We start from the raw sequence: 14,083 nt of genomic DNA on the forward strand, positions 1-14,083 counted from the left end.
CTTTTCCTTTTGACTCACTCTGTGAGATGGACAGAGCTATGGAGCAGGTTTGACTTATATAATTTGTATCTGCTCAGATTTCTTGTAGTATATCTTTTGATGCTAGTAGTGGAATTATAGGAGAATATATATTGAGCTCTGTGTGCAAGTATAGTCAGCAAGACTCTTGGCCGTTAGTGGAATTTTGTGGCGTTTGAAGCATTCTAACAAATTACATTGCAAGGTATACTGTGCAGACGTCAGCATATTACATTAAAATAGGCAATGATCTATTGTTTCATTTTTAAGACTACATGACCCGCAAAGGGGGGGGGGGACTTCACCACTTGCATTAGGAATCTGATATGAAAATGCCTACATGAACTACAATGAACAACAGACATCACGATACAAAACTCTTAGCCTTCTTCAGCAAGAGTTAGATAATCGGGATGAATGAGATGGCATATTTTGAAAATACGTCAATGCTGCGCTTTCTTTGGTCTGATAACCAAAAACAAAATTGTATTAGTTTATTTCTTATGTAAGAAGTAACTCTAGAAGGTAATTGTCATAATTCTATTTTTTTCAAAATAATTAATTATTTAAGCGTCCACCATCATATTTGTCTTGGAATAACAAACGTTTGTGTTCTGAGCCAACTAGGGCCATGATTTAAAAATTAGGTTTTAAAATTCTAGGCCCTAAGGCAAAACCCCATTAGCCAGACAGTTGGGTATTTTGTTAAAACTGTATCTTAACTATAGATAGTAGGCCTAGGCTAGTTGGGTTTGGTGATAGTTTGGACTAGACTTGTTGAGTTTTGCTGGATGTTCTACAATCTTGAAAAATTCTTTTTTGGCAAATGTAGGTTAATTAACATTAGGATCTTCATTCATTGCAAATCCTAATATGAAATTGCTGCCATAAAAATTGTGTTGCAGCCACCCCCCTCTTTTTAGTAGGCCTAAGGCCAGGTGTAGGCTAGCATATATTATATACAAGAATTTTTCAGGTATAAGCATAGAATTAGGGCTATTGAGAAGGAAATATTTCAAGAAAACAGTTCAGTAAAATTCTAGTTGATTGACTTTTGGCTATCTTGGAAAGGGTTTAGGTTAGAAAAATGGAACTTTCAGGGATGTGTCTAAAAGCTAAAGTATGTCCCAGGAGGTATTTTGAAATACCCACCTCCACTCCTTCTCCCTCTAGAGGGCCCTCACCTTTGATGACCTTTAAAAATATGTGTGTTATAAAAGTGAAACCTTGCAAAATAGATTTTCTGCTTGAATGAAGTACAACAAAATTGTTTTCAGCTTCAAAACTCTGCTCAATCCCAATTTATAAGGTTTTAAAGATATGCAAATACATTTCCTAAATTTTGGAAAAAAACATTGATTTGGGTCAGAATTCTACTCAAATAACAGGCATTGCATTTTTAGAACTAAAGGCAGAGAAAAGGCAACTGTTAACTGAAAATTACGGTAAAATGTTGTTTTGTCAAAATTTCAATAGGTATAGACCTGTCATGTAGGCAGATTTCAGGGCCCTCTAGAGGGAGAAGGAGTAGAGGTGGGTCAAAATATCTTCCAGGGACATACTTTAGCCTTTAGACCCATCCCTGAAAGTTTCATTTTCCTAACCTAACCCCTTTCCAAGATAGCCAAAAGTCAATTGACTAGAATTTTACCAACAGCTCTAAGCCTACTTCACAATAGCCTATAGCTTAGGCCTACAGAAAAGTAGTAGTTGACAAATTTTGAAAGCAATTTCACTAGCCCACACTTTATCCCAATGTGCACATCTATAGCCCAAATTGGTAATATTCTACTTTAGCTACTTTTGGCTATCTTGGAAAGGGGCCAGGTAAGGAAAATGGAACTTTCAATAATAGGTCTACAGGCTACAGTATGTCCTGGGAAGGTATTTTGAAGTACCTTCTCTACTTCTTTCCCTCCAGAGGGTTGTGAAATCTGCCTACATGACAGGTTAATACCTATTGAAATTCTGACAAAACAACATTTTACCTTAATTTTCAGTTATCAGTTTCTTTTTCTCTGGCTTTAGTTCTGAAAATTCAATTCCTTTTATTTGATTAGAATTTTAAGCAATATCAATGTGTTTTTTTTTTTTCAAAATTTAGGAAATATAATTGCTTATCTTTAAAACCTTATATACTGGGATCAAGGAAAGTCATGAAGCTAAAACAATTTTGTTGTACTCCATTTAAGCAGAAGATCTATTTTGCAAGGTTTCACTTTTATAACACACAGATTTTTAAAGCCTATCAAAGGTCAGGACCCTCTAGAGGGAGAAGGAGTAGAGCTAGGTACTTCAAAATACCTTCCTAGTAGAGTTTCACCCCCAAAGTATATATTTCCCCTGTATTTTTCTGTTTCTGAAGTTAAAATTCAAGTTTAGCTACTTTTTGCTATCTTGGAAAGGGTTTAGGTTAAGAAAATGAAACTTTCAAGGATGGTTCTACAGAATAAAGTATGTTCTTGGAAGATATTTTGAATCTCTATGCTATAAAATGAACTTTACAAAGTAAATTTTCTACTTAAATGAAGTAAAACAAAACTGTTTTCAACTTTACAACTTTGTTCAATCCCAATTTATGAGGTTTCAAAGATCTGCAAACACATTTCCTAAAAAAAAAAAAAAAAACAAAAACATTTATATGACCTAAACTTCTATTTAAATAAAGGAATTGCATTTTTGGAACTAAAACCAGAGAAAAACATACTGAAAACTGAAAATTAAAGTAAAAAGAAGTTTTGTTAAAATTGCAAATAGGTATAGACATGTCAAGTAGGCAAATTTCTAAGACTTAGAACTGAGATGATTGTTAACATAGAAGCTTGACTGTACCTGTCCAGAGTATATATTTGACCATGGATTCATTACCAAAAGTTTCATTAACTTAAACCCCTTTCCAAAATAGAGAAAGGATGTAGTTAATACATTCCAGGTGCAGCTGGAATGTATTAACTATAATTATTCTGTATATGATTTAGTAACAATTGTTCTTTTCAAACTTTTTATAAAGTTAAAAAAAGAGAAAAGGGTATCATCTTTGAGGTTCTAATTTAATTTAATTGAAAATTAAATTTGCAAGTAAAGAAATTATTGTTTGGGAAAAGGCATTGAGTGGTAAGCTCACCTTATTACTAGGTCAATAATTTAAACTGCTCCATATTTACTCCCAATCCTTGGCTTTTACCATTTGTAAGTTTTGTGCATTTGCCATTAAAATATTTGTGTTTAGTTCTCTTAAACAGTTAGTTTCAAATCTCAAATAAAACAAAATCATCAAACTTCTGCATATAGCCTAGAGCTAGGCCCATATTTGGTCCTTTCAGACTAGATTGAATGCAAATGATGGAGCAGTATTTATTATAGGCTTGCCTATTTAAATATAGGGTGCCCCACCAACATAAGAATTACCACTAATCTGAAAGAAGCATCTGAATAAAATAAAAGTAGTGCCAATATATTCATTATTTTTTGCTCCTTTTTGTTGTCCTTCAGGGTAGTATATTGGGCCCTACACTGTTTAACTTTTGTTTAAATAATGCTCTATCTACTATCAGCAATAAATTAATGCTCTATGCTGACAACTCAAAAGTTCTTGGACCAGCCATGTCATGTGAAGATTACACCCTCCTACAAAATAATCCTGAGCTCCTTGGCTAATGGGCCAATGCTTAGATTCTTTAATTCAATGTTACCAAGTTTAATGTCATTCATTCCATCAAAAAAAAAAAAAGAATCCCTGTCACTCTTATTTTCTCTCAGGCTACCCAATCTTCTCTGAGAAAGTTCTTGGCAGTTACTATTGACAATGAAATAAAACTCAGTACCAATGTTATGAAATCTGCTGCTGGTGCTAGTTTGACTCTGGGACTGAACCAAGCATAATCTTTCCACTTGCTCCCCCAAAGTCACTAGTCTTCTGTAGAAAGGACTAGTTATATTTGAGCTTGAAGTTTGAATGCCTCTAACCTCCCCATTAAAAAAAGACATATAAGTTTTGGAAGATGTACAGAGATGTGCCATTGATAGGGTATCCAGCATGTGGGATCTCTCTTACCCCTCAAGAAAAGCTAAACTGAAACTCCTAACATTTGTATACAGGAGAAGAAGAGGTGATGCCATTCTAACCTACAAGCTCATGAAGGCCAACTGGCTCCCATTATTATCAGCTGTCATCAGTTTGAATGCTTTAGCCATATACATAACTAACTATTTTAAATACAGTGATTGTTAGTATTGGAGCCTAACCATAAATTCGTGTTTATAGCCCATACTTATAGTCCACCCAGTATAGTATGGTCTATGTTAACAGTCCATCTAGCATCTTTACTCCAAAATTTGAAAGAATATAAATAAGGTAATAGCTTTTACCATATCTTGCATTACTATCTGGTTTTTAAAGTAATTCCAAATAATATTTTGGTAAATATTCCATTTAATCATAGACAGGGATTATTTTTAGACTGTGAAAAACCAGCTTTAGCAAATAATCAATGATGTAAGACATGATGAGATACCAAGTAGCCTACTAGGCTATAGGGGAATTTACCTTACCTTAAATTGCAGCTTACAGAAATTTAAGGGTTTCTCCTTTTGAAGCTCCAGAGTTGATGAATAAAGCTGTTATTGTTGTTGTTTAGTGACCAGGTGTGGTTATATGATCATAGCTACCCAGATGAGTGTCAACTCTCTCAAGGACCACTCAGCATACATCCTTCATTTGAAAATGACAACAGGATCAGCAGTAACTTTATATTTAAGAGAGGCTTCCCCAAAATTTGACACCTGAGGAAAAGTCTTGAGTGTGGACTCTGGTTAAGAGAGACTGCTTTGCAAGTCTCAGCTAATGATGTCTGGTTCTTGAATTGGGACCAATACCAGGAAATAATACCTAAATGTAATTTCACTTATATATGTATATAGCAATCTTTTTGCTAACCTTTAATTTACATTAAACTCAACATACAAGCAAGCATGCAACAAGGTGAGAAATATATCCAGAAAGATTTCTGAGCAGTATGAGGAGGCAATACCTGCATTAGCTAAATAAAATTCTAAAAAAAGTTTTGGAATTATGCCTCAGAAAAAAAGCTTGGCAGACATTCAGCTACACAACTGGCCCAGAATAGATGTAAAATTGATGATATATAGGCAATAGCAAATTCTCATATTGATCAATTTATCTCTATCTTCACACATGCTGACAATGCTCACTCTCAGATCTCCCCAAGGATGACATCATAAGTGGACTGTCACCTATTACTATCAGTAGAGTTGACCTTGAAACCTATCTTAAAAACCTGAACCCAAATAAATCCATTGGACCAGATGGCATTTATACTCAAGTTCTAAAAGAAGCTCATGGTGAACTGTCTCTTCTTTTTATCTAGCTCTTCTAGAAGGCTCTAGATTTAAAGTGCATACCTGCAGAATGGAAGTTAGCATATATTATCCCAGTGCACAAAAGTGGCAACAGAGATGAGGAAGTTAACTATAGACCAATCAGTACCACCTCTACTCCACCTCTGCAGTCACTCAACATCTGGCTCAAAATAAGCTGTTGTCCCCATGCCAGCCTGGTTTTCATTCTGCTTGATCAGTTGAGACCAACCTTATGGATGCATATGATTGTGCAACTTAGCTTATAGACAAGGGTTTTACAGTTGACATCATGTTGCTGGAATTTGCAAAAGAATTTGATAAGATATGTCACAGGAGACTGCATTATAAGCTAGAAGCTATTTGTTTTAACACAGAAACTATTGACTGGGCAGTGCTTTTCTTTAATAATAGAAAACAAGTAGTTAAAGTGTTAGGGGAAAATGGGGAAATTTCTCTCTGATGTTGTGGAAGTGATAAGGTAGGCACAGTCCTGGGCCCAACTTTATATAATATTTTCATTAATAATGCACCCTCTAACATTAAAACTAAATAAGCCTTTATGCACACGATTCAAATGTAGTTGGTTCAGTTGAAAATTCAGAAAAAATAGAAAACATTCAATTAGACGTGGACTCACGTACTGGCTGGGTAAGGACTTGGAAGTTAAAGTTCAATATCCAGAAATGCAAGGTTATCCACTTTGTTTAAGAAAAACTCAAGACACCAGTACTCAATTGAGTCAATTGACAAAACCAGGCAACCTATTGTCAGTAGTCATGCTTAACATGGTCTGGGTTTATTAGTTGATGAAGAGCTAAAGTTCAGTTTGCATGCCCCAACTGTAGTAGCAAATGTTAGTCAGACTTTTGGTTTATTTAACAAAACTTTCAGTTGTTGTTCCCCCTCAGCTATTTCAAACCTTTATAAAGGTTTAATTTGGCATAAACTTATGTTTGGTGTGTGCATTGCCAACCCAATTAATCTGACCAAGAAACTCTAGAATCAATTCAGAGGTGTACAATTAAACGCATCCAAGGTTTTTATGACATTCCCAACCTCTTGAAAATCGAATTTACCCTCACTAACTTATTGCCAAAAGAGAGGGGATAGGATTGTTGTATTCAAGCTGCTCAACCATAAAAACAAGAGCTAAGAGCTCATATGACACTTGTGACGACATTGGAAGAGCCAAGAGCTCATATGGCATGAGCTCTAGCAAAATTCCAAGAATCAATAGATTGATTTAAAAGGAAAATTAGAGGCTTAGTGCCGGTTGGGATTTAAAATAAGAGCTATGAGACAAAAGGTCCTTCTAAATATCGAAGTTCATTAAAATCTGATCACCCATTCATAAGATAAAGATACCTCAATTTTCATGATTTCCCATCCATCCATCCAGCCCCCTCCCCCCCGGATGGTCAAATTGAAACGACAGTTATCAAGTCAACTTGTGCAGGTCCCTGTCACGCCTACTAATTTTCATCGTCTTAGCACATTCACAAGCACCAAACTCGCCAAAGCACTGAAAACCCCCCTCCCCAACTCTCCCAAAGAGAGCAGATCCGGTTAGATCTTGTTTCATCCCAATCTCTCCACTCTAAGCACTTTCCAAGATTTCCTGTTTCCCCCTCCAACTTCCCCTAGTATCATCAGGCCTGGTCGGGATTTAAAATAAAACTGAGACACAAGATCCTTCTACGTATCAAATTTCAATAAGATACGATCACCCATTCGTAAGTTAAAAATACCTAATTGTTTCTAATTTTTCCGAATTAACCGTCCCTCCACTCCCCCTCCAAATAGTCAGATTGAGAAAGAGACTATTTCTAATTTAATCTAGTCTGGCCTCTGATACGCCTGCCAACGTTCATCGTCCTAGCTTATCTAGAAGTGCCCGAACTAGCAAAACCAGGACCAACAGACCAACAGAAATTGTGATCGCTATATGTCACTTGGTAAATACCAAGTGCCAAAAAAACATCCCAAATGTCTTTCTACCAGATGTCTCTTCAAGAACAAGAGGACATAATCAAAAGCTTTTCAAGAAGTGTTCCAACTCAAGGATTCATAGCAAATTCTTTTCTAATCTGATGGTGGGTCTATGGAGCTTGTTAGACCAGGAAACAGTCTTCTCTGCCAGTATTGCGTCATTCAAATCATCAGTTGACAAGGAATGGTGTAACGCGCCCTGGCGATTAGTTTGGGGCTCACCTGATCAGTCAGCACCCTATCTTCACTGATCAGTGACTACAGGGTCATCCTGTCACTGGCAAGTGCCATTTTAGGTAATTTAAGGTTTATTGTAAGATGGTAAATAGCTGTCCGACTACGGGGCATCTTTTCCTAGGCCTATGTTTATCACTACCATGATATTCCTATAGCCTGCTATTTCTATTCTTTTGGTATAATTTTTGGACATGGCCTCCTCTAAAAAACAAAAAACAAGTAGACTTATTTGATTTCCCATGGAACACTGTTTCCAAATATAATGGTAATTACTGTGTCAATTTTGTCCCAACCCCTCCTATTATAGGGTCTGCTACACACAGACTAGATTCATAACTTTACTGATGAACTCTTTTTCCTTTTATGATTGAAATGTTAAATTAGTTAATCTCCTCCCCTGAGTCTTTTTTCTTTCTTATTACCATTTATTGTGTCAAATTTATTTTAATTGTTTGAAAAACTACTGGTTTGCTGATTATGTACATTGTACATTAATTATTATACACATTCTGTTTTGATTTTTTTCTATTTTATTATTGTATTTATTTTAGTTTTTTTTCTTTAATGAATGAATGAATGAACTTTATTTCGCACTAAAAACACGAAATATCACAAGCGATAATAAGAGGAAAGATAGCAACAAAAAAGAAAAAGCATCAAATAAAAAATGCACAAATATAGGCTATACAAGCATAATAGCAAATGGACACTAATATCGCAAAGCATCACATAGTTTGTTTCACATATGAACTCATTTTGTAATCTTTTTTGAACTAGTCTTTTGTGATAAACTTTTGGAAATGAATATCAACTTGACCGACTGGGGTATAGAAGAGTGTTGTTATTTACGATAAAAGTAAATATTACCATCTAGTAGTATCTAGAGTTAATTTGAATCTTAAATTTAGAAAGAGTAATTACCATCCAGTAATTATGATCTTGATAGGATCCAAGATGAGAATCTGAGAGGAACATTCCAAGGATTGCTGGCTATGAAACTGGAGAGTTTGGAATCTGTAATGTAGACACTGGAATAAATATATTAAAAAAAATTAGCTGCTTCAGGTAGAAAAGGAGCTAGGAGTATGAGTATTTTTTTTTATTTTACACAAAGGAGTTAGGGATAGCACTAAAAGAATTGGTAAATAATAAGGTTGCAATTGCTGTAAATGAGTAATTGAGTACTCATTTACATTATTGACAATGAGTATAACTCATTGTAAATGAGTTATTGACATATAGTTTTCTACCAAGTAAGAACAAAGGTGCTTAAAATCATGAATTTGATAATTGGGAATTACCGTGTGATTTTAGGGAAGCTTTAGTTAAATCTCTTTATAATAAATATGATAAGAGTAAGTGTTAACTAGATCTACGTTGCATGGGCAACGCAAGGTGTTGCGGTACCCTTTATTCGGCTTCGCCGAGTAAAGTGTTGCGAGAGCAACACTTTGGTTTTGTTTCCTCGCTTTGATTAAACGCTGAAGTTGTTAATCTGTAAGGATATTAAATAAATACTAGGTATACCAACTCACAAAAGTTGCAAACCCCTCATTGCAACTAGCAAAAGTTACAAACCCCTCATCGTTGAAAATGATTGTAGCCTAACAGTCGATTATTACTTACAAGTCCCCTACATGTTTTACCACTGGAACCAAATTGGTCTTACCATCAAATGCACCAGAAATAAATAATAGGTACACCAACTAGCAAAAGTTGCGAACACCTCATTGCCTAAGATGATTATGAGCCTACAGCCGACTATTGCTTAAACCTCCCCTATATGTCTCAAAATTGGTATCGGCCTATTTTTGGTTTCAGTGTGTACCTTACTACTGAAGTTGTCAACCCCTTTAAACTTTCAAACTGGTGTATCTCATGAAGGAATTTTTCTACCAAAAAATGGATGACATATACTTTGATCAGGTCATCAAGAGCTATCGACTGCTGTCGAAAAAAATCTATCTGTCTTAGTTCAAAAGTTGGCTTTTTTGCCGTAGGCCAAGTTTCTAACGTCATCACTTAGAAAGGAGCAAAGGATAAACTCTAATTTCTTTACCAATGAAAGAACTTTTAAAGTTTAAGAGACACATCTGATACCATTTCTGTATCGGCCTACTTTTGATTTCAGTGTGTACCTTACTACTGAAGTTGTCAACCCCTTTAAACTTTCAAACTGATATATCTCATGAAGGAATTTTCCTAACAAAAAATAGATGACATATACTTTGATCTGCTCACCAAGAGCTATCGTCTGCCGTCGGAAAAAAAATCTATCTGTCTTAGTTCAAAAGTTGACTTTTTGCCGTAGGCCAAGTTTCTAACGTCATCACCTAGAAAGGAGCAAAGTATAAACTCTAATTTCTCTAGCAATAGAGAACTCTTAAAGTTTAAGAGGCACATCTGATACCATTTTTCTACCGAAATCCCAAGTGCGAAAAGCGAATGATAAACTCAGCTAAAATCACGAACAGAAATTGGTAGAAATAATAGATTTTTGGCACCAGGCAAGAGTTTACAAAGCTTTCCAAAATGCAAAATCGTATTCATCACTCCGGCCTAAGGTCCACACTTTCCGTAAAAATTGCGGAGATTGAACCCTTACTACTTTCTAGGAATAAGCTGAGATCGAGGTGCTAGAAAAAAAGACAAAAAACACGACAAAACGAAAGTGTTGCTCTGGCAACACGACTAGAGAGACATGGGCTTGATTTCTATTGGAACCAAATTATTTAGCATTATGGTACATGTTAGACTATGAGATGCTTTTGATATAGTATTAAGAGAAGAAGAGTGTTGTTTAGGGAGGGGAGAGGATGTGTTGGCCAAATTTTTGCACTTAGATTAATAATTTAGTAGTGCCTAAAGGGCCCAAGCCTTTTAGAGCAGATTTTTTATAGGTTATGTAATCGATGATTCGGTTGATATCCTTGTACATATACCAGATAAAGACATTAAAGCTACTATAACTATACACATTAATATTATTCCTCCAGGGAAGGTAGGAATTGAGTTGGTGTTGAATTGGGGGATAATTAGGGTTGTCACATTCCAGTTTTTTATTGATGGTATAACTCCCTTAGATGTACTCCCATAGAAAATCAACGCACAGAACCTCCATTTTTGAGGTTTGAAGGGGCAACGGCACTTTTTTGGGTGACAAATAAATAAACTAAAACATTTGATTTGATCCAACTTTCTAGTGGTATAATGAATGAAAGAAACGTTAGGATTGCTTGGTCATGTTTAATAGAGGAAGGATGATTTATTGGCAAAACGGTGCTTTTTGGCCATATATTTAGGGTTGAATTAAAAGTAAAGTTTTGCCAAATGAGGTGGGAAGAAGTAATAAGAAAGGTTTGGAGAAAGGAGGAAAAACGAACAGGAATTTCAGGAAAGTGAGTAAAGAACAAAGCTGTGAACAAATTGGGTTGGAGGAAGAGTATGTTTAGTTGCCTTGATCTTAGGTGGCGTGAACCCATCTCTGTCTCTTTCTCCCTTGAATATATTAGTTTGTCTATAAACATCTGGGGCAGAATCGCAGTTTAGTGACTTGTTGCCAACTTGGAATCTTGTTGAGCTTGAAAAATGAAACTTCATAAGATCTTTAATACAAGCTATTCCTTTAGAAGATATTTTTAAGTGCACACTTATACCTTAGCATAATCTTGTGCTAAGGAAATAATATTTCTGAATTTAATCTTTGGATGAGAGTCTGGCAACGGGTTTTCAATTTTATGGTATTCCCTACTTATAAGGTTTGAAACTTTCATATGAGGTTGAGTTTTAATACTCCTGTTTTCTTAGAATGTCGAGATTTGTGCAAGTTTACAGTCTATATTTATATTTAATTTAAATGTGATTTCTAGTCCAACTTAAAAAAAGAAAAAAACATCTATTTTGCCTTAGTAGCATGGCTGACCAAAATTCCGGGAAATGCTTTGCATTGGCCTACAATCTAAGAAAAGTAGACTCAATATAAACTTGAAATAATCCCTTTTTTTCTAGTTAAAATAGGGCTTTGGCTATATGTAATCTTAAAGGCCTACAAGCAGAAAAATAGCGAAATTAAGAGCTTGAAAGCATTTTTTCCCGGTCCTAATTTTGTCTGTAGCCTACGCTTAACGGAAAGTTTCTTTCGCCTTTATCAACAATTTCCTGGGTTACTAAAATTCTGACTAACTGTAATTCTGTTAAATTCTGCTAACTAGGAATTACATGCCACGAACTATAGCCCAATAAAAAGAGACTGTAACTTGGAAATTTTTCTTTCTCTACTGGAAATCCTTACATCAACTTTTCAAAATTCCAATTTTATGTGCCCCAGTGGCTTCAATTTAAGGAAATTTAAATAGGGGGGGGGGGGGGGGGAGAATATATTTTGCAAAATCTATGAGGGGGCAAAGCGGTGATTTTTAATTTTTATTAATGGAAATACCAAAAAAGGGTGTTTTTTAAACACAAAGGGTGAGGAAAAATCTTGAGGAGTAATTGTCGCCTCTTACATTGATACCTCTATAGTGCTGTTTCTTTGAGTAGAATTATTCCAATTTCAATTTCAGTTCTCTGAGTAGGTGTTACATGACTAGTGTGAGAGTCAGATGATGCGTTTGCCATAACATATTCCGAATTTTTATATGCCTTTTGCTTACATATTGCTGCGAAACTGTCGAACATGTGACCGACAGCTCCTTCCAGTTCATCATCAGCCGAAATGTTTCGATGTTCCGGCTTCCACCCAAAAAGCTTCAACTTCAGGAATAGATAAAAGTAATTTGGGACTAAATCTGGACTGTAGTTTGGATGCTCAAAGACTTCCCACTTAGGCTAAACTGCCTGCTGCCGCTAATGATTTAGCTCAGTAAAAATATTGGAATGTGTATCGATAAAAATCGATATCGAAATATATTTATCGATTTGAATAAAAAATGCATCGATGTTTGTTGAACCATATACAAGAAATATTTCATCTATTATGTTACTGATAACATAACGATACTATTTCTCTGTAGCCTATATGCCAAAATATGCAAAATTAAGCGTTTTTACTTAGAACACGCTGGCAATGATATTGAACGTAAAGTCCTAGTTTAAGAAAATTCGTGTTCTTTTTCCAACTTTTGAGATTAACTAGAAATAAGTTTTCTTTAATTTTAAATACTATTCATGATATTGACGATGAAATTTTGGATTTTAATTTTGTCTTGAGTAGATGATAATAGTAAATTTATTGTTTTCAGGATTGTGTGGAAGTAAACATATCTCCACAAAATGGGAGATACTGACCCATTATACTATTATTGTGGATCTCCACTTTGGGTGAGTATCCATTTGATTTTCAATTTCCATTAGAATAAACCGAGTAATGCCACTTAGTTGGGTATAAGTAATAAAAATTATGCCTACTAAAATTGCATTTGCCTGTGTCAAATGCTATGTAGTGCAAAATAGTTTCTGGTATTGGACCCTATGAATGCTATAACATGTAAAGTTTTTATGTAATTAATACCTTAATCATTATTATACGCCTTCTCTGATATTGAGTAACTTCGCTATGTTGTAAACTTTGCCATCTGCCATGTTTTAGGTCATTTTTGGTGACCTTATGTTTGTAAAATAAGGTCATTTTTGATGACCTTATGTTTGTAAAATAAGGTTGACATAAGGTTTTGTAGCTCGGCTGTGATATCACTCACGTCAGCAGATTATGCTGTATTGATTAATTCAGTCTCTCACAATACCTCGTTTGAATCTCGAGGTTTTTATAGAAGGGCGTACCCCTGGAGGGGGTTCAAGCCTTGAACACCCAGGGTTGCCACCTGCTCCTGTCCAAAGTGTGCTATTTTTCTCGAGAACAGGGTGCTACATAAGTGCTACACAAAATTTTTGCTAAATATGCAATTTTCGCGTAATCCTGCTTGGTGTTGATCAATTAAAACTTTTAGTCGCGTTTTCGATCACACAAAGATTACAGCATTTCTAGGAATACCTTTGTTATTTTCACTAAAACATTGTACGCACATGCGTAATAAGCTGCGTGGCGCTTTGAGTTGCCAGCGATGGAAAAATTGTACTCTTTTTAGTACATTTTTTTCAAAGTAGTGAGTTGGTAGTGCATTTGAAAAAGGTGGTACTTTTGTAGTACATTTTAAGAAAAGCAGTACTTTTTGAAAATAAATATACTCTTTCTTCCAAAGGTGATCTAGTTGTATTTTGTCATAAATATGTTATCAGATTACCTTAAATTTAGTATTTGTGAGCTATTCAAATGAAGACAGCTATACAAAATTACGAAACATCTAAATGTCTAAAAACATTTGTTTTGATATGTTATTCAAAACTTCCAAAAATTATTTCAAGGTGTTTCAAGCGGGATCACACGAGGTTAAAATAAATTATTGTTAGTAAGAATCTTCAAGCCCGGCTTCATTTTCCAGACGCCTGGGGCTTCCGGACAGTC

The 14,083-nt window shown here is 35.2% G+C and overlaps 1 protein-coding gene across 2 annotated transcripts in view; it reads left to right on the forward strand.

The window, feature by feature from the left end:
- Positions 1 to 413: 413 nt before the first annotated feature.
- LOC136032240 (multidrug resistance-associated protein 1-like) overlaps positions 414 to 14,083 on the forward strand; it is an 81,253-nt gene continuing 67,583 nt past the window's right edge. For both annotated transcript variants that reach the window (XM_065712472.1, XM_065712471.1), the window contains exons 1-2: positions 414 to 543; positions 12,864 to 12,942. In XM_065712472.1, the coding sequence (XP_065568544.1) occupies positions 12,895 to 12,942 (48 nt within the window). In that variant the 5' untranslated portion in view covers positions 414 to 543; positions 12,864 to 12,894. The remainder of the gene's footprint in view (positions 544 to 12,863; positions 12,943 to 14,083) is intronic.

This window comes from Artemia franciscana, chromosome 10, assembly GCF_032884065.1.
Source record: "Artemia franciscana chromosome 10, ASM3288406v1, whole genome shotgun sequence".
Lineage (NCBI taxonomy): Eukaryota > Metazoa > Arthropoda > Branchiopoda > Anostraca > Artemiidae > Artemia > Artemia franciscana.